Here is a 24,423-nt window from a genome sequence, read left to right on the forward strand (position 1 = left end):
CGCTCGAGCGAGGAAGCCAAATCTGGAATTTCCAGATCTGCCTCCCAAGCTCAAACCAAGCATTCTACCACTCCAAACTCGACCTCTTGGGCCCAAATTCTGGAAAACAACATTAAATACAATGTATAACAAGTTTCAAAGCTCAATTTATGAATTCAAGCCCCAAAGGTGAGTCAATTAAAACCATATTCAAACCCATTTTCAAGGATGTGAAGAACATGCAAACATGCATGGATTTAAACCAAATCAAAGCTTCAAAGCTTGATCAAATGGACTCATTTCTACAAGAACATGATGAATTCATGGAGTATGACCAAAAGATGGACATGCATGTGAGGAAACATGGACTACAACCTCAAAACTTCAATATATGTACATGCATGCAACAATTGAGCCACAATTCAACATCTAGACCATGTTTGGCTCTAAACTCCATCAACATGACATAAACCATGCAAGAATCCACTCAAAACATGAATAAGAAGACAATGGAGCTACCTTAAGTCTTGTATTTCAAGAAGGGAGCTCAAACATGCAATCAACCTTCAATTCTTCAAGATTCTCAAGCTAAAACAACAAGAACAATTCCCTCTCTCTCTAACTCTCTTCTTGGTCGGCTAGAACAAGGAAAAAGGGCTGAGGAAATGTTGTCTTTGGCTCAAGTGTGTGAGTGTATACAAGGCTCAAATATGAGTAAACAAAGGCCCACTAACAATGGCAAAAGTGTAATTACATCAAACTCTTTAATTGGCTTATTTTAATCTAATTTAATCATACCTAATCAGTTTTCAGATAATTATACTATAAAATCATACTAAATATGACGATCATAATACACTAACCCATTTCCGGTTCGGCCGCCGATAAGGCCTTCAATTAATAGTTTAAACATATAAACATGAACAAATATTCATACAATCAAACAGATAGAATGCAATTTAACTAACATATACTCAATCAATTTAGTTCCAGTTTTCAGTCAGTCGTTCCAGTACTTTAATCAGGTCAATTATCAGTCATTATCAGTTCCATTTCGCAGTAATCAATGATTAACGGTAATCATTCAGTCATTAATCAGTAAACAGTATGAGGGTTGTTACACGATCCTTGACTTTCCTTTGAGTGCTGTTGTACCCATATGTAGTATTTATTGTGATTTCAAGAAAAATGCTGGTTTGGTTTTTGCTCACAAAAGCAAAATATGTGCTGCCAAAATGTAATCAAAACAAGTAAAATAGTGCCTTTTTGTTATAGTTGGAATGGGAGGATTTCCAGCGGATGACGAATCGGAGGTGGGAGCGGGAACAAGGACGTCGGGATGCAACGGAAGACATGTCTGAGGACTTGTCTGAAGGAGAGAAGGGGGATGTTCTCGGGGATGCGATGGTAAGTGAAAGCCCAAGGAAAAAGTTCCAGCGTAACTTTTCCAACTTGGAAGTATGGTCAGATAATAACAAGGAGAAGAAGCTTTACATTGTTCTTATCAGGTACATTTCTTTAAGTATGCTCGTCACCCATATTGGATTTGAGCCACTCTTTTTGGATTTTAGTCACCAGCAATGCTACGTACATAGAAAAATGTCCAGAATTTGATATGTGTGGATCAGATTTATTTTGGGTGTAGCGCACACCGCACCAAGTTTAGATCTACACCATACATTCAAATTATGTACACTTTTCTTGGTATTTTTTCTAGGTAGATAGCATTTCTGTTTAGTCACACTACTCCTCTGATATTGATGGTATTCCATGTTGATAACATTTTAGTCATCATTCAACGATGGCACAGTTCAAGTGATAAACTAAAGCATAGAAATACATTCAAGTTTAGGGCAAAAAAAAAGAAAAAATCATTCTTTGAAGTTGCTCCAAATACATCCTTTACACCACTTGTTTAAGCTAGTTATAAAATTAAGTTGAATGATATGTGGTATTCACAATCACAATTGTTCTTGTTGGCCAGTTTGCATGGTTTGGTCCGTGGGGAAAATATGGAGCTTGGTCGTGATTCCGATACTGGTGGTCAGGTAAATATTGCATCCTTCTAAGAACAAATAATCCTTTCAAATATTGTTTCTTTTTTTTTTTTGCCTCTCTCAATAGTATCTCCTTTAATGGCAATTCTAGATCAAATATGTGGTAGAGCTTGCTCGGGCTCTGGCTAGGATGCAGGGGGTGTATAGGGTTGATCTGTTCACCCGCCAAATTTCTTCACCTGAAGTTGATTGGAGCTATGGAGAGCCCACGGAAATGCTGACCGCGGGTCCTGAAGACGCTGATGCTGCCGATGTTGGAGAAAGCAGTGGGGCCTACATTGTAAGGATACCCTTTGGTCCACGCGACAAGTACATGAGGAAAGAATTACTATGGCCCTATATTCAAGAATTCGTAGATGGAGCTCTTGCTCATATTCTTAACATGTCAAAAGTTTTGAGTGAGCAAATTGGTGGGGGCCAGCCTGTTTGGCCGTACGTAATTCATGGTCACTATGCCGATGCCGGGGATAGTGCTGCTCTTCTTTCAGGTGCTTTAAATGTTCCAATGGTTTTAACCGGACATTCACTCGGTAGAAACAAGTTAGAACAACTTCTTAAGCAAGGAAGGCAGTCAAAAGAGGATATCAATTCTACATACAAGATTATGAGGAGGATAGAAGCGGAAGAGCTTTCCCTTGATGTTGCGGAACTTGTTATCACGAGCACCAGACAGGAGATTGATGAGCAATGGGGACTTTATGATGGATTTGATGTCAAGCTCGAGAAAGTTTTGCGGGCCCGTGCTAGACGAGGGGTCAATTGCCACGGACGATTCATGCCAAGGATGGCGGTAAGGAGCTGTTTTGAACATTTTATTCATCACTGCAGCCTGCTGGCCCATGATAAGTATCCACTTGTAGAAATTAATTTTACCCCTGTTGTCACCTCATAATTATAATTTGAATATTGCAACCAGTTTTTCTCCTAAAAGTTTCTTATGATTTCTGATTACAACAATGACTTCAAAATGGTGGTGAACAAAGTGTCATCTACCAACAGTGCGTATTGTGAATAATCCTGATCAAATTAAATTGTTATTTAAACGTCCAAAATATCTCTTTTTTACTTCAATACAATTACTTTGCAGGTTATTCCACCTGGTATGGATTTTGGCAATGTCGAAGTTCAAGAAGACAACACCGACGCTGACGGAGAACTGACATCACTAACTAATACAGATGGGTCTTCTCCAAAATCAGTCCCTGCAATATGGTCTGAAGTGAGTGTCTAATTTCCGAGCTTCCTTGTTAGTATTTGTCTTTGCTACTATCATGACAGCTCAATTGAACTGTCTTTGCAGGTGCTGCGTTTTCTAACAAATCCCCATAAGCCGATGATCTTGGCCTTATCAAGACCCGACCCAAAAAAGAATCTCACCACACTTTTGAAAGCCTTTGGAGAATGCCGCCCGTTGAGAGAACTTGCTAATCTTGTAAGTAAGGTGGCATGATTTCTGGTTTGACAATCCAACAACATGATCAAATGCCTCGTACTCATAACACACTAACATTGTGTGCAGACACTTATAATGGGAAATAGGGATGATATAGATGAGATGTCGGCTGGGAATGCTAGCGTCCTCATGACAGTGTTGAAACTGATTGACAAGTATGATCTGTACGGTTCAGTGGCCTTCCCAAAGCATCACAAGCAAAATGATGTTCCAGATATATACCGCCTTGCTGGAAAAACCAAGGTTCGTTAAAGTTCACAGTTTTTGAAAGTTGCTTTTACATGGTTTCCTTGTGATGTTTTACGAAGTGATGCAACTATGACAGGGGGTTTTCATTAATCCAGCTTTGGTTGAACCTTTTGGACTTACCCTGATTGAGGTTGGTTTGAATTATTTACTGGTCTGTTATAGTCTTATCTTTAACTTGGTTTGGAAAAGGAGGTTTAAAATCTTTTTTTGTGGGGGGATGTTGTAGGCTGCAGCCCATGGACTTCCAATGGTGGCAACTAAAAATGGTGGTCCAGTTGACATTCATCGGGTAAGGCCCCATCCCTGGCCTCACATGTAGCATGACACATCCATTAATTGTCTACTGTTAAATGTGTGATTCTGTTTCACTCTGTTTGGTTGCCAAGAAAACAGAAGGGAAAGTCAACTCTTAAGAATTGACAGCGGCTATTGTTGTGGAATAGACCTCACACACACACACACACACAAAGCAAGAAGAATCCATCACAAGCATGAAAAATACGACACACAGATTTACATGGTTCAGCAAGATCGCCTAAGTCCACAGTTCACACCAGTTTCACTAACTGAAAGAAGAGGAGTACAATACTGCTGCTTGTGTAGAAGGCAATATATATACTAGGGTTTACATCAACAAATTACCTAATACCCATATAATTCACAACCATGTGGTGAAATGTACAGTACTAATCAGGCTCCACAAACCCAACAGCTATTAGGGGTCAGAAAGGTTGTTCCACATATTTCCATCCATATTCTTAGCGATCATCTGGTGTCATGTAAATGTAAACAATGATTTGGTTTCTTTGAACTGCACCTGTTATCTCTTCTTGTCATTTCAGGCTTTGAATAATGGTCTGCTCATCGATCCTCATGATCAGCAAGAAATTGCTAGTGCAATGCTTAAACTGGTATCAGAGAAGAACTTATGGTCTGAGTGCAGAAAGAATGGTTGGAAGAACATTCACCTCTTTTCTTGGCCTGAACACTGCCGCACATACTTAACTAGGGTGGCAGCCAGCCGAATGCGGTACCCACAATGGCAAACCGACACCCCAGCTGATGATTTCACCGCTGAAGAGTCCCTAAATGATTCGCTTACGGATGTGCAAGATATGTCCCTTAGGCTGTCTGTTGATGGCGAAAAATCATCACTCAATGAATCACTTGAGCACATGGCTGCAACTAGTGGTGACCCTGAGCTGCAAGACCAAGTGAAACACGTACTAAGCAGGATGAGGAAGCCGGAAACGGACCCACAAGATCCTGATGGCAGCAGGAAACTTCTTGATAATATTGGAAGCAAGTATCCTATGTTGCGGAGGCGGCGTCGGTTGATTGTCATAGCTCTTGATTGCTATGATAGCAATGGAGCCCCTGAGAAAAAGATGATTCGGATAATTCAAGAGATATTTAGGGCTGTTAATGTAGTCTCTCAAACTGCTAGGTTCTCGGGATTTGCTCTATCAACAGCTATGTCGATGTTGGAACTGACAGCATTCTTAAAATCGGGGAATATTCAAGTAAATGAGTTTGATGCTTTGATTTGCAGCAGCGGAAGTGAAGTGTACTACCCAGGTACTTACAAAAATGCAGATGGAAGCCTTTATCCTGACCCTGACTACGCAACGCATATTGACTACCGTTGGGGTTGTGATGGTCTGAAGAAAACTATTTGGAAGCTCATGAATTCACATGAAGGTGGATCTTCTCATTCATCAAGCCCGATTGAAGAAGTTGTGAAATCTGGAAATTCTCATTGTGTCTCCTACTTGATTAAAGATATTAGTAAGGTAGGCGAAAGTTTTGGATTCAACGATTGGGAGCATAGTAACTGTTCTTATTGTTTGTGTTATATTCATGGTGTGTTGCTTTTGCAGGCAAAGAAAGTGGATGATTTGAGACAGAAATTTAGGATGCGGGGTCTCCGTTGCCATCCAATGTACTGCAGAAACTCAACAAGAATGCAAGTTATCCCTCTTCTTGCATCTCGAGCACAAGCACTCAGGTAATCTCTCATAAATTAATGAGCCTTTTGGACGTCATCTACAAAATGGAATTGTTTGTGTTGTGTTTTCTTTGGTATGTGGCATGGGTCCATTGTTTTTATAGCACTGAGATGACAGCTAAGAAGCACACATATTTCTAAGAAAGAGTGTGTCCATGGACACACACTTCCCAAAATGTGTTGGACATGTGTTGAAATGTGTACTATTAGTTTAAAAAGAAAAAGTATACTCTTACTTGTTTTGGACACTTTGGGGGGCTTGTGTTCATTGCTTAGATACATAAAAATATATTACAGACTTGAACAAAATAGCTTAGGATATAATGATAAAAGAAAATTAATATTAATTTTATTTCTATTAATTCCTCTTCCTAGTCTTGTGATATATATATATATTACTTTGATTGAAGTATTCATATATATGATATATAATAAATATATAAAATTATATATTTCATGCAGATCTCCACGTGTCATATCCTGTAATTTTTGAAATTGTCATGGCGGTGCTTTGTGCTTCTTAGGATGACAGTGCATGTTTCTCAGCTTTTTCTTATAAGGTCACTTTATGGAATCATTCAACTACTATCTCTAAGCAAATTGCGTTCACTGCTGGCTTGAAGAAGTGATTTTTTCTTTAAACATTATTCAGGGGCACAATCATGTTTTGAGGATCTAATGAAAATTAATGTACTCATTCCATTGTTTTCATTTGTTGTCACATTTGAAATGAGTCAGTTTCATTTTCTTTTGCATTTTAAATAATCTCTTTGATTTCATGTCTCTAATCCTTTTGCTTAATCAAATTGTTGTCACTCAAGGATTTTATTTTATTTTATTTCTGTAGTAATGACATAACAAAGCAAATATTAATGATTCAATCGTCTAGTAACTCCTCTCTTTGATGGGCCTAGCTCTCATTCAGCATGGCCTGTGTTTCTAACATTTGACTAGTGTTTTTGTATCTTCTGGTAACATCATTAGGTACCTTTTTGTTCGTTGGAGATTAAATGTTGCTAGTATGTACGTAATTCTTGGTGAAACTGGAGACACCGATTATGAGGAACTGATATCCGGAACCCATAAGACAATAATCATGAAAGGGGTAGTAGAGAAAGGTTCTGAAGAGTTGCTCAGAACAGCAGGAAGCTATCTGAAAGATGACATTGTTCCCGAAGAGAGCCCACTCGTGACGTACACAAGTGGGGAAGCAACAGCTAATGAGATTGCAAATGCTTTGAAGCAAATCTCTAAATCCAGTAACTGTATCTGAGATACTAATCTCTTATGTCTTTTAATAATGCATGACAACTAGCATCCATGGGTGTTTTTTTGGAAATTTTAAGAGGGTGCAATAATATGTACATTTTCCGACGCGGGTCTCAGCTGAATTGTAGCTAGAAAATGATTCCCATTGTTGTGAAATGCTTTTGTTATTAGATATGATCATATACAAAACCAGGTCTATAGATTCCACTATACAATCTACTCTCTTCTTGCTTAATATAAATAGAATTGAGAAGCATATCTGCATATAGCATCAATGGAATGAGAAGCATTTCTGCATATCATTGGGGAATTGTCACCATTTCAGAGAACTCATACGTGATACAGGTAATCAAAGGTTGGATTCCATAAACTGTGAACATCTTTAGAAGTAGGAAGCACAGCATTGTGTTGGATCGTATGATTAGAAATGGCCAAATCTTGTTAATTAGTTTGGATGCTATAGTAATATCTCTTATGAAATCCATGTTGTAGACATGAGCAAAGGCTTAATGTCTTTTAGGTATGGTATTATGCATGCTCTGGCTGATAGGTACTACCATGTTTATTTAGAACCCAATCTATATTGTTGAAAGTCCTTGAGATGGGTTTTGGCTATTAAACTGTAAATAGAATCGAGACTGAGAATGGCATTATTTTAAGAAAGAAAAAAAAGAGTATCAAGGAAAAAGAAAGTCTGATGGATGCTACCTATCACTATGCAAAACAGTGCCCCTAGAAATCCAAAGACAAAATGATTTGAGTCTTTGTTCCAAATTCCGAATTTTGATGATGTTGAATCTCTTGAAGTGTCTTCTATTGTTAAAGAAACTTACTGATGTCAACATTGATTTCTTGGGCAATTTTTTGGCCTTCGACTTGCCAACTATTCATTGATGAAGAAAATTTCTCCTTGTATATGCTTGTATTAGCAGTTTGAACAAGGCTAGAGTACATAGAATGAACCAGAGTATACACTTACATTACATGTATGCCTCATAAAAAGTGAAATATGTACATGTTTCGTTATGTGTTCTATGATTCATTTTATGTTTGTAGCAAAACTATATGCACACAAAATTTCTTGAGTCGTATGGTTCATTAGCTCTATCATAACTGTATTCTTGCAAAATATCTTGAGTCATATGATTTGGCTAGAAGTAAGGGTTCGCCAAATGCTCTGTCCTGTTCTACCTCTCCCCTACTACTTAGTTAAGATACGTCTCATTTCTCACCCCCTTTCTCGCCTTTTAATATGAAGCTCTCACCTAAAATATATTTATGTCTCTCATTTTTTTAATAAATATTCTTCTATGCACATTTTTTGAGTCTAACATTGCTCTTACTTCAAAAACGCGGCTAAGCTGTGTCAAACGTTGTCCTAAGCAAAAACTTCAGTGTCTTTGAATACATGGACTCACCTATACAAAGTACTGTCACTTTTCACAGCTCAAAAAGGATTATTTTTAAACTAATGTTTACACAAAAACTTGAATTTAGATTTCCAGTCCCTTTGCTTGATATCCATGAGTGAGAAAACTTTCAGACAAAAATAAACTTCAAATAATGGTTGACTAAAAAACTTTGCCATTAACCTATCAGAAAAAATTGACAACCACCTGCCCTAGTGACCCGGTAATTGATGGTGGCTTGGCTTCATAGGGTCATGTTGGGGTTAAAAAATGAACTCTGTTTTTTTCCTTCTTGTTTTCTTGATCAAGGGGATGAGAACTTCAATGTTACAATTTGAGAGAACACCCTTTTTACTTAGGCAAAACAGAAATAAAAAGCAACAAGTCTCAAATTGAATTATGAAAAGGGCAAAAAGAAAATTTACATTTAGTATTGCTATAATTATCATCTCAGCAACTGCAAGAATTACAAAGAATTGCTCTGTTGCCCACTTTGGATTTACTCGGCCAAACCCAAATCCAAAAAAAAAAAAAAAAGCAAAAGAAAAAGCAAAAACAATGAGTTCGCATCCCAACACAAGTATAAAAGAGGAGTAAAAGAAGTGTTCATGCCACCATAATAAACATCCTCACATAAATCAAAAGCTCTAGCATTCTTTGCATTGAACATTAGCCACAGAAACGTTTTTTGGAAACTTCACACCAAAGTCACACTCCTAAACAGAATCACCCACTACTAGTTCGATAAAACTGTGTCAAACTTTGTCTCCAGATCTTACTTCACGAAGGCCAAATATCAGTAGCAGTCCTGCAGATGATAGTTTGTACACATCCTCATTCATCAAAACTCACGAAGAAATTGTCCATCTCTTGTATGGTTTTGCCAAGCGTGTCTTCAAGGCTGCCAAAAATGACAACTGATGATCCTCTGTTATCTAAAATCAAAATGCATGTAGCATTCATCAGTCTTCTCTCTCTCAGAACCAAGATTTGTGATCATCAAGAAGCAGAAGATCAACATATTTCTTCAGCAAACACGATGTCAAATATGGATTGCACTGCAAAGAAAACATAGCAATTAGATGAGAAATATTGTGAATTCGCAGAAAATCAAATAACAGTAAGATGGTGCAAAAGACTGCAGTTAAATAAATAAAAAAACATAATAATAATAATAATAAAATGATATTTGTGACCAGATAAATTTCACCATTCTTTTCACCTACATGGATCTACACAACAAACACCATGTGAACATGTACGACACGCCCATAATAGAATGGTACCCACCATATTCGCATGCCATTTGTTGTATGGATCCACATAGGAGGTTAAAAAAAAGTATTTTTTTTTTTTTGGGGGGGGGGGGGGGAGAATAAAATAACTACAAAGTTCCTCAGCTTTAATGATAAATTTCAACAAAGGCCAGCATAGGTGGTACGCAAATTATAACTGGAACCAGCTGTTTTATATGTATAGAAACCCGTAGGCCAAGAACATTCTTTAGGAATCAGCATAGTGGGACAAATCAAATTTCTAGTCATTAAATCAAGTTGCTATAAAGTTTCCCAACTCAAATGAATTGCAGAAAACAATCCAAGGAAATTATGAATACAAAAAGGCAATCGAAGCAAAAACTCAATCCAACATATCGAAATTTTCTAGGTTTGATAATTTTCAAAATCACGAACTTTGACTTCACCTGATTTTATTATCATAATGCCGGATGAACTGATGTAATCTTAACAGACTCAATGTCAAGCCTAGAGTTCCACTAGTGGACCATGAAAAGTAGTACATCAGTTTATTCTTTTGTTTCATCCCCATTTCTTCTGATTATCTTACTTCCCATATCTTTTAGTTTATTTCTCAATTTAATCAATTTCATGATGGCTTTAAATCTGAATTGTTTCTTGCAAATAGAGTTACATAATCTTCTGCTATTGATATTCCAACTCGTGGACATTCTTGACACTGAAGTTCAGTTCAGTTATGGTTTTATACAATTTTCATTGCTTCGTTATTAAATAGTCTGCATACCTTCCTCTTTGGGGATGTTTGGTTCATCAACCAAGAGTTGCTGGAGAGCACCTAGATCACTGCCACTGCAGTGATAAAAATTCAAGATATATTCATAAATTCAAGAGAATATAACATAAAAAATACATCAAGGATGGGAATTAGAAACAAGAAGAAGCAAATTATTTAAATAAACTGGAGAAAAAGAATTTCAATGTCAACCATTTATGTGGTAATAAACAAATTTGTCCACACAAACTCATCAACATTTCATGCTCTTTAAACAAGAGAGTGACTGATTATAAAGAAGGTTTACGAATTCCGAGATATAAGGAAGAACTGCAACGCTTTGCATACCTGGGCTTCAAGGCAAGTGCTGAAAGTGCTGATACAATTGATGCTTTAAGAATGTACCTGAAAACTAGAATTGAGTGAATCTTGAGAATTAAAATAAAAACTTAATGTTGGCTCTGTAATCTATTAATGCAGCAATCACAACTAACAATTGTTGGAAGATATGACTTTCATCAATGAACAAGTAACATTATCTAAAACCAAGTGCTTCAGCAAATAGCACACTAAAAAAACAAAACAAAACATACTCCATTGAGAATAGATGGTGGAATGAGAAGAAAGAAACCCTAGTCTCTCGCTGGCATGAACTAAATAGAGGTTATGAACAATGAGATAGTAGTAGTGCATGTGATGAATGTTATAAAAAAATCAATTAAATTTCTCAATTTAAGTGATGTGCAACCCATACTAGCAACAATCCAGGAATGGAGAAAAGAATATGAAATGACTTTTTAAGTATAAATGTGCACTGAATCCAAATCAATTTAACTAAAACAAAAGAATACAGAAGTCTTTGTTTCAACTCAATGTTCTGCCTACCCAAAAACTACCCATAGCCATCCTGAATTCCTACTTGCAGTGGGGAGGGGGAAAATGTAAGACATTGAGTAGTGAGTAGTTTCCATACTCTGATTGGTGCATCTCATAAATAAGGCTTAGCCCATCCAGACAATCTGCTAGAGATGGTTTTATACCAATTCGTTGTTGTAGCTGTTTTGGGGCCGCCTGAATAGATCCTGCTTTAACCAGCTGTCTACCATCACGAAGAATTTTATTGAGAAAGAAAACGATACCATGAAACTCTTCCCTGGAATAGTTCACAATAAACTAAAAAATTCATACATTTGTCAATGAACCCAATAACTTGAGTACTTCAGAAGTCAATGAGCAAAATCACTCTTGGTTGCAAAACAATATGATCAAAATTATCACGATCAAGAATATATAAAATATTTGTAATGTATCACATATCATGAAATATCTCTACTCTCTAAAAACAATGACTATTTTATTCAAGAGTTGATTTGAGAGCATTAAATCATTTCTCCATTTACAAAGCCTTCAAGGAGAGTATGTAACCATTAAAAATTTTGTTCCTAGCATTTCAAAGAAAGTGCTAAAACTAAAGCCACAATCCCAACTTGCTATGCTTACTTTCACCAAATACAAACAAAATCATCACCATAAGTTCAAAAGTTGCGATTTTTTTTCTTATCCAAAATTTTCTCAATAAATTGCACAGAGCAAAAGATAGAAACCCAATAACTTACAGAGTCTTAGGCCTCGTTTGGGAACCCACCTTTTTAGCCAAAAAGTCAAAAAGTTACTAAATTAGCCAAAAAGCCAACAACCCATACCAAAAAGTCAAAGATTCCCTTTTCTCTCTACTTTTTGCACATTTTTTCGTAAAAAACCAAAAAGTCATCCCAAACATACTAGTTTTTTTAGCTCATATTTTAGCCAAATAGCCAAAAAGTTACTAAATTAGCCTGTTTCCAAACGGGGCCTTATTCATGGAAAGCAAGATAATGCTATGCTTGCTTTACCAAAATATAAACAAAATAATCATCTAAAGTTCAAAAGTTGAGATTTTTTTTCTTATCCAAGATTTTCTCAACAAATTGCACAGAGCAAAAGACAGAAACCCAAAAACTTACAGAGTCTGATTCATGGAAAGCAAGATAGATTCCAAAGATTCCATCTGCTTTCTCAAGACCAAATCTTCAATGCCAGCAATACATTTCAAGGCACCATAGTTCTTGGGATTTTGGATAACCTGTAATCAAAGAAAAACAGAAAACAAAACACAAATTATAATATGAAGAACAATTCATAAGCTATTTCATATTATAAGTATGTTGTGGTGAATTAGAAGGGACCTGTAACCTCTGAATGATAGACGATGAGTTCCGGAACTGGGAAAGCAACCTAGATTGAAGTTCGTCCCATCGACTCATCTCTTCTTTCACTTTTCTAAATTTTTGCTGATATTTCTTCACCATACCCTCCATCCTCACCAACCCAAAATATTTAGAGAAGGAGTAGCCGTCGCCGGAGCCGGAGAAGAAGCTATCGCCGGGCTGGAGTGGGGGATTTATTTAAATCGCAGCAAAATTGAGTATTTAAGCCCTAATTAAGGTGCAGTTTGGCAATTGAGCATCTCCCCGCTTGCTCAAAAATTTCATCAAAGTGAAAATTTGAATAAAAGATTGATTGGGCTGTAATCGTTTTATTAATTTGGCCCATCGTTTGGCCAGTGCTTAGAGGAAATTTTTAGTAAAAATTTTTTAAGAGCTAACTATGAAAAAGTCAAAAAAAAATTTGGTTAAAATATTTAAAAAAAATAAAATAATTTTTTTAGTTTAATAAGATAAAATATCACCTCTAATTTATAATCATTTCATTTTTTCTCTCATAAAAGTTTAAAAAGTCAAAAAGTCTATTCCAAACAAGGCTTTTTAACTTTAGATTAAAATAGCAAAAAATCTAACCCACATCCCAAACAAACCCTAAGTCAATTATTCGTCCAATTGATCGGTCAGTCATCTACTTTGTCGTCTACTAATGATCGTTTTTAAAATTTGATAAAAGGTTAAATCGTCCTTTAATTTAAAAAATTTAGTCTTAGGGCAAGTTTGGGATCTTTCAAAAAAGATAAAAAGTTACTTAAAAGTTAACACTATTCGCCAAAAGTCAACAATTACGGCTGCACAACTCCCAATTCGAATTTTTCCCTACAAATCAATTTTTACAATTTTTTATTACACATTTTTTTCATAAAAAGTCAAAAAGTTAACCCAATATCTATATTTTCAACCTCAATTTTTTAGTCTAAAAAGATAAAAAGTACACTGATTTAGGACACCTCAAACAACCCCTTACTTTTATTTGACATAGGTTTGATGTCATGACATGAGAGAAAATATATATATATATATATGTTTCATTAAATTTAAATTTGACGAAACATCTAAATAAGTATTGGAGACACACTTGGCTAGAGGTGAGCGTCGAACATATTGATCTGCCCAAATTGACCGAACTGAACTGATTCGTCGTATTTTTTACGGATACGTGATGACAAGTGGATGGTTGCAAATTAATTTTTTCCAATCCATCTAATTTTGGACGGATGGCGGATTTGAGATTCCTTTGACAACAACCGAACCACCAAATCGTCAGCACCTCTAGTAATTTGTAAGATTTTTATTTTCAATTTGTTTAAATATTCTATTTATGTTTTCAATTTAAAAAGATTTTAAATATTCTGTTGAATATGTTATGTTGAAAAAGAGTTTTCAACTTGAATATATTTTTTGAATTTAAAAAAATAAATGCATTATTTATATTTATTTTTTGGTTTTTAAATCTGACTCTAAAAATAATAAATAAAAAAGATTATATATGCTGGTTGATTTTTGTTTTCAAAAACAGATATAGATGTAACAATACAGAAGTATAAAATCTCTACTATTGCTCTTTTGGTAGTTTGAATTACTTTTATGTTTTAAGAACCACATATTGTAATACTTTATATGATGAGGCATGCTGTGATTATAATATGTAGATGAGACCTGCAGTGATTTTAATATTCTAAAATTTTAAACTTTCTTTTTTGTATGAGATATGTAGTGATTGTAATATTTTTTTAGGTCATTGACTGTAATATTTTTTTTTTCTTAAGGAAGTGCACAAGTTAAATTATGTTGAAAATTTATAAAATTTTAAATCATCAAACTGATTCGCATCCATCTGCTAATCTGCTCAATCTATATCCGTCGGATTGACGGACAGATATGGATTGATTTTCTCTAATCTACCAATCTGGCAGAAAGATGACGGATTGGAGGTTCCGTGGCCACAACCGACCTACACTCATCTCTACTCTTAGCAATACTTTTTTCTTAAAGCTATAATTAAACCAGAAAATGACTTAATTTCATATTGTTTTAGTTATGACTAAATATAACATGAGATACAACTAAATATTTCATAAGTCATAATTAAAATAATATTATAACTAAAAATTAATTATTCATAATTAAAAAAAATGATATAATTAGGAATGTATATGGTACACCCTTTTTAAGAGTGTGTATATTAAATTTTCTTGCCTTTTACTCTCTCCGTCCTAAAATATTATATTTTTTATTATCCAAAAATATTATTCCCTTTTAAAAAATTAAAGACTAAAATAAAATAGATTACTGATTTTGTCATTCTTGTAAATTTATTAACATTAATAATATTTTTAAAATGTACTAATTATAAATTTTGAAAAGCTATGTTTATGGGGGAATTACATACACCATCTCTAACTCAACACCTTTGTTTCATTAAGTTTTTGATGAAAATATGTGCTTTTTACTATTCTAACTCTTTCACCAAATAAGTATTAAATTTAGACTTTCTTAAATCTTTTAATCAAATTGAGAATAAATGTATCTTTCATCAAATCATTGTTCATAGTTGTTGGAGTTACAAATTATTTTCACTGTTGGATGTTCTTTCGGATGAGGACTTCCTTGCAAAAATTTGTAAAAAAATTACACTGGTCGATCGATTGGCCAGGCATTCGCTCGATTGACTAATGTTTTGATAAAAGTTTAAAATTATCTATTGAAATGCATAATATCAGATATAATTTTTATTCAAATTTATATTCAAATATAATAAATAAATAAAAACATTAGAGATGCTCTTAATCATATAGAAACGAAAAAGAAAAATTATAAAAATATTTAGGGTGTAGGTAAAAAAGAAAAATGTTTTGAAACTCTAATTCTTGAATTTTAAAGTCAGTTTTAATGAGTTAACAATGACTCCATCTACTATGATACGATGTTTTTATCTTAATTTATTTATTTATTCATTTATTTTTATTTTTATTTTATTTTATCATGTCATTAATATTTTATTAAAATATCAAAATTAATACTCTGAATTATTACAGAGAAGAAAATTGTGATGGTACAATTTCTTAAAATCGGTTAGTAATATTTTGGTGGGAGTAACACGTATATTAAGCTTGTATGCATCACACGCGTTAAAGGTTAGAGTAGTGTTATATATATTAATTAATATATTAATATTGATCCCATTCATTAATCACATTATAAATAATAAAAAAAATTTAAATTATGTCACATTATCAATTGATACATTAATAAGTACACTAATTAATTCATGGGTCATGATTAAGACCCCCTCCAATCACCACCCACACCACCCCACACACGTGGCGGAAGGTGATTGGAGGAGAAGAAAAAAAAAGAAAAAAAAAAAAATGACCAATCATATTAACAAGGGATCAAAGGAGGTGGGAGAAAAAGGAGGTCCGAGACATTATTGTTAATTCATATAGCATTATTCCAAAAGAAATCTCAACTGGTCAGCAGCCTGATCGAACGGACATAAAGTTGAGACACGTGTGTGCCGACTCACACGTAACTGAAAACAGTTGATTGATCACGCGCTCTTCTGGAGGCCGAATTCTTTTTTGGCATTAACGAATGAATCTGCTGCAGAGGTATCGTTCCCACTTCTGTGCTTGTCATTTTTGAAAACCTAAACTGTTCTTCCCTAGAGAGAAAAGTGGAGACAGAGAGAGAGAGAGAATATAAATACTGAAATCTCCTCCTTCACGCTGCAGAATATATATATATATACACACACATACAACATACACGAATATATAGAGAGAGAAAGAGGGTTCTAGAGAGAGAGAGAGGAAGCTTACTGCGGGAACATAGATCTGATTTTGTAAGGTTTGGTTTCTTTTTCTTTTCTCTGCAATGGGTTTGCTTTTTTTTTTATTTCCATTCACAAAAAAAAAAAAGTTGAGGCATTTGTTCGATAATTTCATTCGTCAAGGCATTTCTTCAATTACTCTTAGCTAAGGCTATCTTGCTTAATATACGTGTTAATTTGGATGTTTGTAAATTGAAATTATGAAAGCTCAATTCTTTGATGCATTTGGTTAAAATATTTATGATTTTGAACTTTTCAGGTGAACTATGTAAATCTTGTATTGTGTGTGTGTGTGTGTGTGGGTGCATTTCGTATGGCGCCAATCTTGATTAAGATTCATAACTATTCTAGGACTTTGTTCAAACTTCTAAAATATAATTTTCATGGTTGCATGACCAACAAAGTCCACGGAATTGACTAATCCTAAGTCAAAGGGTCGAGAATTCAAAGCCACTATTCTTGAATAATTTGGAGTTGGGCTTCTTTTGTAGTTCAGGGGTTGTTGTCAAATCACCCCGAATTAAAGTTCAATGCATTAGGTTCTTTGGTTTGTTCTGAAAAGAAACAATAGACAAGAAAACATCTTTGATTACAATTAAAAGGAACAATCTCAAATAGTATAAGATCAAATTTTTGGGTCATTTCTTGTTGAACATGATCTGTCACAATCCCTTTATTTATGTGCCAGGATACATAGAGATTTGGTACGAAAGTGGAATAGATTTTTTTTGTATATGACAATCAAAGGGGGTGGGAAAGTTCCAATAGCAGAGAATTCTCATAGTTATCCCTATCCGAAAATGAAGAGTCAAAGAGACTAAGAACTTTGTGATAAAAGGCTTGAAACATTACACTAACTTCACTTTTGCATTTCATCTAGAGCCGTTTAATTATAATGTGATTATCTATGAATTGGAGAAAATACTGAACTCAGGAGTTAGAAGAGACAATAGTTGATCTTGATCCCCTTAGTCCATAGATAAAAAGGGGGAAAAGGGCTCTGAGCATGGAGAGATGGTTCTAATGAGCCCTTGTCTTCTAGTTTTTAAAAAGAAGTTTTTCCATTGCAATCGTTGATTATCTTTGTGAATGAGAATACGGTGCAATTTCTGGTGTTTACTCCCTTTTTTAATCCCTTTCCTTCTCCTCCCAAGCTTTTAGAGGCCCCTCCCAAACTTTTAGTTCTCCCTGAGATTTTGTACCAATCTTTTTTTCTCCTGCAGCAGGCAAGCGAAATGGATTGAGTCGATTGACGACATTCATTACTTGATTGAAATTTACTTTTTGCCCCTGATTGAGTGAGGTCCCTTTTGGGATAAAAAGTCCCTTGAGTCGTCGAATCTCGTTTGTACTGGTTTAGGGGGAATAGGCACGTTGATTAGGTTTCGTGGTTCAAGCAATCTGCATGAAGTTTCTTTTTCTTTGTTTTAGTCTTTTACCATTCATATTAAAGTAAGACTTAGGGTATATTTGACCACGTAGCAAGATATTTCTAAAAAAATAAAAACACAGGCAAAACTCAATAATTCCCAAAAAAAGAAAAACATGATCCACCTAACAATCTAAATGCAAAATATCTATTAAAAAAAATAAAATAAAACAACAAACAAAATCTAACATTCCAAATACCAACATCCAACAAAAATATAAGACATCCAAAAAACACCAACATTTTAACATTTGGTACCTTGCAATGGATAAAGTATCAGATGCTTAGCCAAAATGAAGAAAAAGTTATAAACTTTACCAAAAATGATTAAAAAACAAAATAAAACAAAAAGATGCAACCCCTAGTCATAAACTAAATGGGTCTGTTTCTTGATCTAATGCATGAGCATCAAATATCCATCTACTCAGAATCCAAAATGCTTAATTTCATCCAACTAATAACCCCTGAAGCTTCATTAACTGTCAACAATTCAAGATACCCCATATTTACCGCCTCCTTTATCCTTCAACTGATGAATTGCAGGGGGTCTCCAAGCTTGATACTCTTTGTATGCTATGCTTCCCGGTCTTGTGACCATATCACCTAGCTCCCTAAATACTTGTAATTTTTGGTTGGGTCCTTATTGATTATTTATGAAGTAAACATTTTTTTAAGAGAGATACTATAAGGAGACCTCTGTCAAAAATATGATGGTGATGGAATATGCCATTTAATGAGACATTTTAAAGTTTTTTGGAAGTTACATTATTGCATGTATGAATCTTTACCATTTTAATGTCACTTGAATAGATGGTTCTTGCTCAAAAACATTTTGTTTATGCGATTTCATATATGGCTTCCTGCTTTATTTAAGTTAATTTGGGGTAGGTACTTATCAAAAACATTAAAGTTAAATTGGGATAGGCTTTAATGATGATGATCATGGTTACACCCCCTTTTGATGGCGTTTTTTTTAATGAATTCATACTTTTAGCTCTTGTCATTCTTATCATTTACTATCTATTGGGCATGTGGGTGTAAACTTTGGTTTATCAACTTTACTCTTCAAGTTAGTTAAAATTATCTCCTGGTGATATATACCAGAATACTTTCTTATTCAGTCATCAAACATTTAAAAAAAAAAAAGATTATTTCTATTCCACAAACTATTGATTATCCATTTTACTTTCTTGTAGCTATTACAGGTACATAATTTCCAGCATTTTGTAATCCCATAACATCCTGACAAGCTGTTTCAGTTGAGCAGTAAAATTATATATAGTGAAAAATGGCAGATGGAATATCAAGCTTTTGGGGCCCTGTTACATCTACCACTGAGTGGTGTGAGCAAAACTACGTATACTCTTCTTATGTTGCAGAATTTTTCAACACCGTGTCAAATATCCCAGGCATTCTTTTGCCACTCATTGGTCTGGTGAATGCCTTGAGGCAACGCTTTGAGAAAAGGTTTAGTGTCCTATACATTTCAAATATGATTCTTGCCATTGGGAGCATGCTATTTCATGCCACGCTACAGAAAGTGTAAGTATTCTTGTCTGATGATCCTCTGGTTGCTTTGTTTATCAAGTTGACTCTTTTACTAAATAGAATGGGGGCTCTTTCACTAAATATATGTACTTGATGACTAGCAAGCTTTCTGTAAAATTTCTTGGTCTGCAGAGTGTGGTGGATTATATACTTTTTTCTTGCCTTGAATTTAGCTCAATGAAGAAAAGCTTTATATTATGTGCTGTTATGAGGCAGACACATTGGACTCCATTCGTGTTGTGCCCCATGAGAATCAAAATTGTAAAGGATCTCGTATCATACGTATTTTTGTTGAAAACCATTGGGTTAAAATAAATTTAGACTCTGATCGCAACCATTTCAATCAAAATGGTTGTAATCATGATGACAAGTTCTGATTCATTTTCAGGCAACAGCAAGGTGATGAAACACCTATGGTATGGGAAATGCTGCTCTATATCTACATCCTTTACTCCCCAGATTGGCATTATCGTAGTACTATGCCCACGTTTTTATTCATCTATGGTGCAGTATTTGCCATTGTGCATTCACAAATCCGTCTTGGAATTGCTTTTAAGGTGCATTACATAGTGCTTTGTCTTCTATGCATCCCGCGGATGTACAAGTACTACATATACACAGAAGATAGATCTGCGAAGTGGCTAGCAAAGTTATATGCGATCACCATATTGCTAGGGAGTCTTTTCTGGCTTTGTGATCGTCTGTTCTGCAAGGAGATTTCTCGCTGGCACTTCAATCCGCAAGGTCATGCTTTGTGGCACGTTTTCATGGGTTTTAGCTCATATTTTGCAAACACATTCTTGATGTTTTGTCGTGCTCAACAACGGGGATGGAATCCAAAAGTTGTCCGCTTCATGGGGCTCTTCCCCTATGTGAAGATTCAAAAACCCAAGGCCCAGTGAAAGAAGTTGCTGGGTGAGAAAACCAAGGTGCGACATTTTGGGCATGTTAGCTTAAGGGTAGCCACAATTCATTTCCTTTTTGTTTGTTTGTTTTCTTTCCCCCCCCACTTTACCAATGTAATGTAAATGATATGATAATTGATTTTTGTTGGTTGGAATAGTGGTTTAAATCTCAAGTTTAACACTAGTTTTTGTCCTAATGTAGTATAATTTTGCACTAGCGCGGTTGAATAAGTGAATCAGAAGTTGCTGGAGCATTTTGTTTTGTTTTCATTGGTATCCTCATTTTTACTCGAGGTATAGCCTTACCGTGTTGATGTGTACATTCTTTATCCTTTTTAGTTATTTAATTGTGTGTGTTTACACTTACCTTTCTGCTAATGCACAAGAAAGAGTAGCATTACTTCTGATATCCATTCTGTATTAAGTGGACGACCATTATTCTTTCTCTCACTCTATGTTTTTCTGTGACCTTCAAATCTGTAGGTAACAAAATATCAAAATTCAAGTAGCTTCAAAATTTATTTTTCAAACAGATCTTCTTTGGGAGGTTTTAAAATTTTGCTTGACTTTTGGAATTTTATTTTAAAATAACCTGTATTTGGTACCCCCCCCCCCCCCCCCCCCCCCCCACCCAAAAAAAAAAAAAAATGAGGGGGAAGAATTAACTCATAAGTAACAAATTATCAACTACTGATTCTGAATTTTTTGAGTCAAACACAGCTAGTAAAGGCTACATTCAGTAGCAGATTGTCAAAGCTATCTAGGCAAAAGAAAGCTTTATGATATTTGCTATCCATCTAACAATGTTAGTAATATATATTGGCAGTTTCAATTCAATATGAAGAGTAAACTAGCACTTTGAAAAGGGAAGAATTCATGCATGTTACTAATTCATGCATGCCTAAGAAATAGTAACACATGAACAATTTAAAAAAATAAAATATAATGCAGGAATCATCCACTGTACTAACATTTTAGGATAACGAAAGTAGGTGTCCTGGGCCGCCTAGAGGTAAAATGAAAGCTGCATAACATTCATCATGTCACTGAAAACAACTGCAGATAGACGGGTGAAAAAGTTGCTTCCTGCAGGCATTTATTATGAAATATATGGACCAAGCCCCAGTTTCACATGTAAGCTTCCTGCCATCAAATATGCATTTCTAACAAAAAAGAAAAAAGGAAAAAGGGGTACTCAAAGGGGAGTAGTATCAACAATCGCTTCCAGTATCTTCTTCTCCAATTCAGGTTCATTTATCCACATGGAACTTTGTCGACGCACAAGTTCATTTTTATCCTTCTTCTTCTCCTCAATTTTCTTTTCTTTCATCCTCCAATATTCAAGCTTCTCAGTTCTTTCTTTCAACTGCACCCATACAAATTGAACTCATTAGGATATGCTAAAAAAGACCAATCAATGAAGAAAGAGTGTTGGCACAATCATGAACAAAGCACAAGAAAGCAAAAACTGGTAGTAAAGATGCATTGCACTGCCACCAAGAATCCTTAGAATAGGAACATATATCTAGTAGAGTTTTAAATATCGGCCATTACGTATCGGAATTTTGGAGTTCCGATACCTTATCCGAAATGTGACTATTGCCGATACGGTCATTTAAAATCATGATTCAACTAAAAAGCATATTTTAAACACAACGGAAAAAGATGACGACCTAGGCAGAAAATTTTGATTCATATATACACTGGGTCCAGATACATGCTACTACCCATGCAGAAAATTTTGCTAAATCTGAAGCAGATTTCTTTCTTTTTTTTTTTTTTTTGGGTGCTGAACAGAATGGATTGGGGATTTATATTCAATAGTCATATAAAATCCTTTGGATTCCAACATACAGAAAAATAACGAGACATCAATCAATCTTTTTCACCAGATATAACAAACCAAAAGACCATCAAGTTTGAATGGTTTTATACACATATGCATATAAAGTAGTATTAAGTTCGTAGGTTACTGATTGGATTGTAAGTGAGTTCGGATAAGTATGATATTCTTACAGGTCAAATCATGCCAAGAAAAAAAAATCCAAAAACTTGTTCATCAGTTAGGAGTTGCAAATCACGTCACAGATCAGCTATAATCTAAGAAATAATGTCAGAGAAACACGCAAAAAGCATAAACAGGAGTTGTCCTTTCAACAACTAGAATTCCGTTCTTTTTGTATAAGATGAGAACTAAACCAATTAGAATTCCTCAATCCCCTATTTTTTAAGTACTTTCAAACCAACCCAATTACTATCTATTATTTGATTAACTAATCGTTTATATTGGAATGGGTAGAGTCAAATGTTTTTCAGAAAAAATAGAATAGTCATAGCTAATATGGTAGGCTTGCAAATAAATCAAATATCGACATATTTCGAATAATTCTAGACACAAATGGAATAGATCACTTGCAAGGGTGGGAAGGGATGGATCTGCTCTTTTTTGGCATGTTATCTCAGTTTATTATTTTCAATTATTTAGCTAAATATACAGCAGAATGTGTATTTCATTTTGTTCCTCTTTCCTAATGAATGTTTTCAGTCACCCATCAACGTCAATATTAAGGTTCCATTTGGATCATGGGGTGAGAAAAGAAGAATAAAAAAAATGATTGAGGTCTCTCACGATCATGTATTGTTTGGATGAGTAAGAAAAAAGTATGCAAGTGGTATTTCTTTTTCTTTGTTTGTATTTTAATAGACAATCTCATTATTATAAATATATATATACAATCAGTTAGTTTGCTGAGAAGTGATTGGTAGCTCGAATTTGAGCCCCCGAATCCATAACGACGTCGTTTTCATCGTTTTTGATTTTTTTTTTTTTTTTTTTTTTTTTTTTTCAGAAGAAGAGAAGGAGGAAGAAGAAGAGAGGGAGAAGAAGAAGAAGAAGAAGAAGAACTGGACTAGAGGAGCCAACAAAATCGGGCTGGAGGCGGAGGCGGAGGCAGAGGCAGGGGGCGGAGGCGGGGGCTGCGAGGCAGAGGCGGAGGCGACGGCGGGGCTGCGACGAGGCGACGGCAGGGTGACGATCGGGCGGAAGCGACGGCAGGCAGAGGGGCTGCCATCTCTTCCCCTCTCTTCGTCCTCGGCGGATTCGGGGAGGGGGGGGGGGCTCAAATTCGGGAAAAAAACATTTTCCTAATTTGCTTGTCACCAAATCTCACTCATGAAAATTCTTTCCCTTCATTTCTCACTGTTTTTTACCTATAACTTTAAACCAAATATGTTAATTTCTCATCAAATCACTCGATCCAAATCAACCTGACTGTAACATTAACAGAAATAATCATATTTTTCATTATAGACAAGAGACATCAGCTCAATCTAGGGTTTTTCAATTCATATTTTTCTTTTGAGCACATCCACTTCCTCGTGAATTTTCTCAGCAAACAAACGACACAAAATCAATCAAGCTCAACAATAACAATCATCGTAAAAATAAAAAATAAAAAATGCGGTAATTGTCAATTAAGTCCGACATACTAGGGTTTTTCGGAACTCTTCCTCAGCGGCCTCTCGTTCGGCGGCTTTGGCCTTCTTGGTGGCTGCTTTGGCGGCCTTACGCTCCTCGTTAGCGATCCGAATAGACTCTCTCCTGGCATCATCCCTCCTCTGCTTCTCCAGCCTCTGCAACTCCATTTCCTGTATATACTCCTTGCGGACCTCCTTCATCTTCTTCGCGTACTGGCGCCTCAGCTGAAGGAGTTTAGCCTCGGCCTCTTTGGGGTCCTTTGGAGGTTTCCAGCTGTTGAGGAAAGTGTTAGGTTCGAGGAACTGGTGGCTGGACTGGTGGTTGTTGTGGTGGGAGGTGGCGGCGGCGGAGGTGGAGAGAGATCGGAGAGGGGATTTGAGTATTGGTGATCGGAGGAGGCTACGTGTCGCCGCCATTGTTACGGAACTCTCGACTCTGGGGAGGCTCGTGAGTGAGAGAGAGAAAAAGAGAGAGAGAGAGAGAGAGTTCAGGAGCGTCTGGACTGGATCGAAAAT

At 35.5% G+C, this 24,423-nt stretch overlaps 4 protein-coding genes across 6 annotated transcripts in view; 2 read left to right on the forward strand and 2 right to left on the reverse strand.

Moving 5' to 3' along the window:
- The window catches only part of SPS3F (sucrose phosphate synthase 3F), a 28,816-nt gene extending 21,586 nt beyond the window's left edge, over positions 1-7,230 (forward strand). Inside the window, exons 2-12 of the mRNA XM_082875172.1 lie at positions 1,255-1,487; positions 1,964-2,027; positions 2,128-2,826; positions 3,124-3,255; positions 3,337-3,468; positions 3,556-3,732; positions 3,815-3,868; positions 3,965-4,027; positions 4,581-5,531; positions 5,619-5,746; positions 6,731-7,230. Of these exons, the coding sequence (XP_082731298.1) occupies positions 1,255-1,487; positions 1,964-2,027; positions 2,128-2,826; positions 3,124-3,255; positions 3,337-3,468; positions 3,556-3,732; positions 3,815-3,868; positions 3,965-4,027; positions 4,581-5,531; positions 5,619-5,746; positions 6,731-7,019 (2,922 nt within the window). The 3' untranslated portion in view covers positions 7,020-7,230. The remainder of the gene's footprint in view (positions 1-1,254; positions 1,488-1,963; positions 2,028-2,127; positions 2,827-3,123; positions 3,256-3,336; positions 3,469-3,555; positions 3,733-3,814; positions 3,869-3,964; positions 4,028-4,580; positions 5,532-5,618; positions 5,747-6,730) is intronic.
- A 1,565-nt stretch (positions 7,231-8,795) lies between these two features.
- Positions 8,796-13,042, reverse strand: LOC114303770 (uncharacterized protein At5g43822). 2 transcript variants are annotated; one of them, XM_082875173.1, is made up of 6 exons: positions 12,678-13,042; positions 12,456-12,574; positions 11,426-11,605; positions 10,801-10,857; positions 10,465-10,529; positions 8,796-9,482 (listed from the first exon to the last, which is right to left on the reverse strand). In XM_082875173.1, the coding sequence occupies exons 1-6, from the start codon at positions 12,807-12,809 to the stop codon at positions 9,439-9,441; spliced, it is 597 nt and encodes a 198-aa protein (XP_082731299.1). In that variant the 5' UTR covers positions 12,810-13,042; the 3' UTR covers positions 8,796-9,438. The 2 variants fall into 2 exon arrangements, with proteins under 2 accessions (XP_082731299.1, XP_082731300.1); XM_082875174.1 differs by having other exon boundaries at positions 11,426-11,551; positions 12,678-13,001.
- Positions 13,043-16,280: 3,238 nt separating this feature from the next.
- Positions 16,281-20,585, forward strand: LOC145792992 (alkaline ceramidase-like). 2 transcript variants are annotated; one of them, XM_082875176.1, is made up of 3 exons: positions 16,281-16,565; positions 19,245-19,519; positions 19,914-20,585. In XM_082875176.1, the coding sequence occupies exons 2-3, from the start codon at positions 19,266-19,268 to the stop codon at positions 20,425-20,427; spliced, it is 768 nt and encodes a 255-aa protein (XP_082731302.1). In that variant the 5' UTR covers positions 16,281-16,565; positions 19,245-19,265; the 3' UTR covers positions 20,428-20,585. The 2 variants fall into 2 exon arrangements, with proteins under 2 accessions (XP_082731302.1, XP_082731301.1); XM_082875175.1 differs by having other exon boundaries at positions 16,283-16,565; positions 19,174-19,519.
- Positions 20,586-21,349: 764 nt separating this feature from the next.
- Positions 21,350-24,423, reverse strand: LOC114305012 (stress response NST1-like protein). The gene is made up of 2 exons (XM_082875177.1): positions 23,920-24,423; positions 21,350-21,796 (listed from the first exon to the last, which is right to left on the reverse strand). Exons 1-2 carry the CDS (start codon positions 24,322-24,324, stop codon positions 21,626-21,628), a joined length of 576 nt encoding a protein of 191 aa, XP_082731303.1. The 5' UTR covers positions 24,325-24,423; the 3' UTR covers positions 21,350-21,625.

This window comes from Camellia sinensis, chromosome 6 (genome assembly GCF_055761805.1).
Source record: "Camellia sinensis isolate YWXY chromosome 6, ASM5576180v1, whole genome shotgun sequence".
Taxonomy (NCBI): Eukaryota; Viridiplantae; Streptophyta; class Magnoliopsida; order Ericales; family Theaceae; genus Camellia; species Camellia sinensis.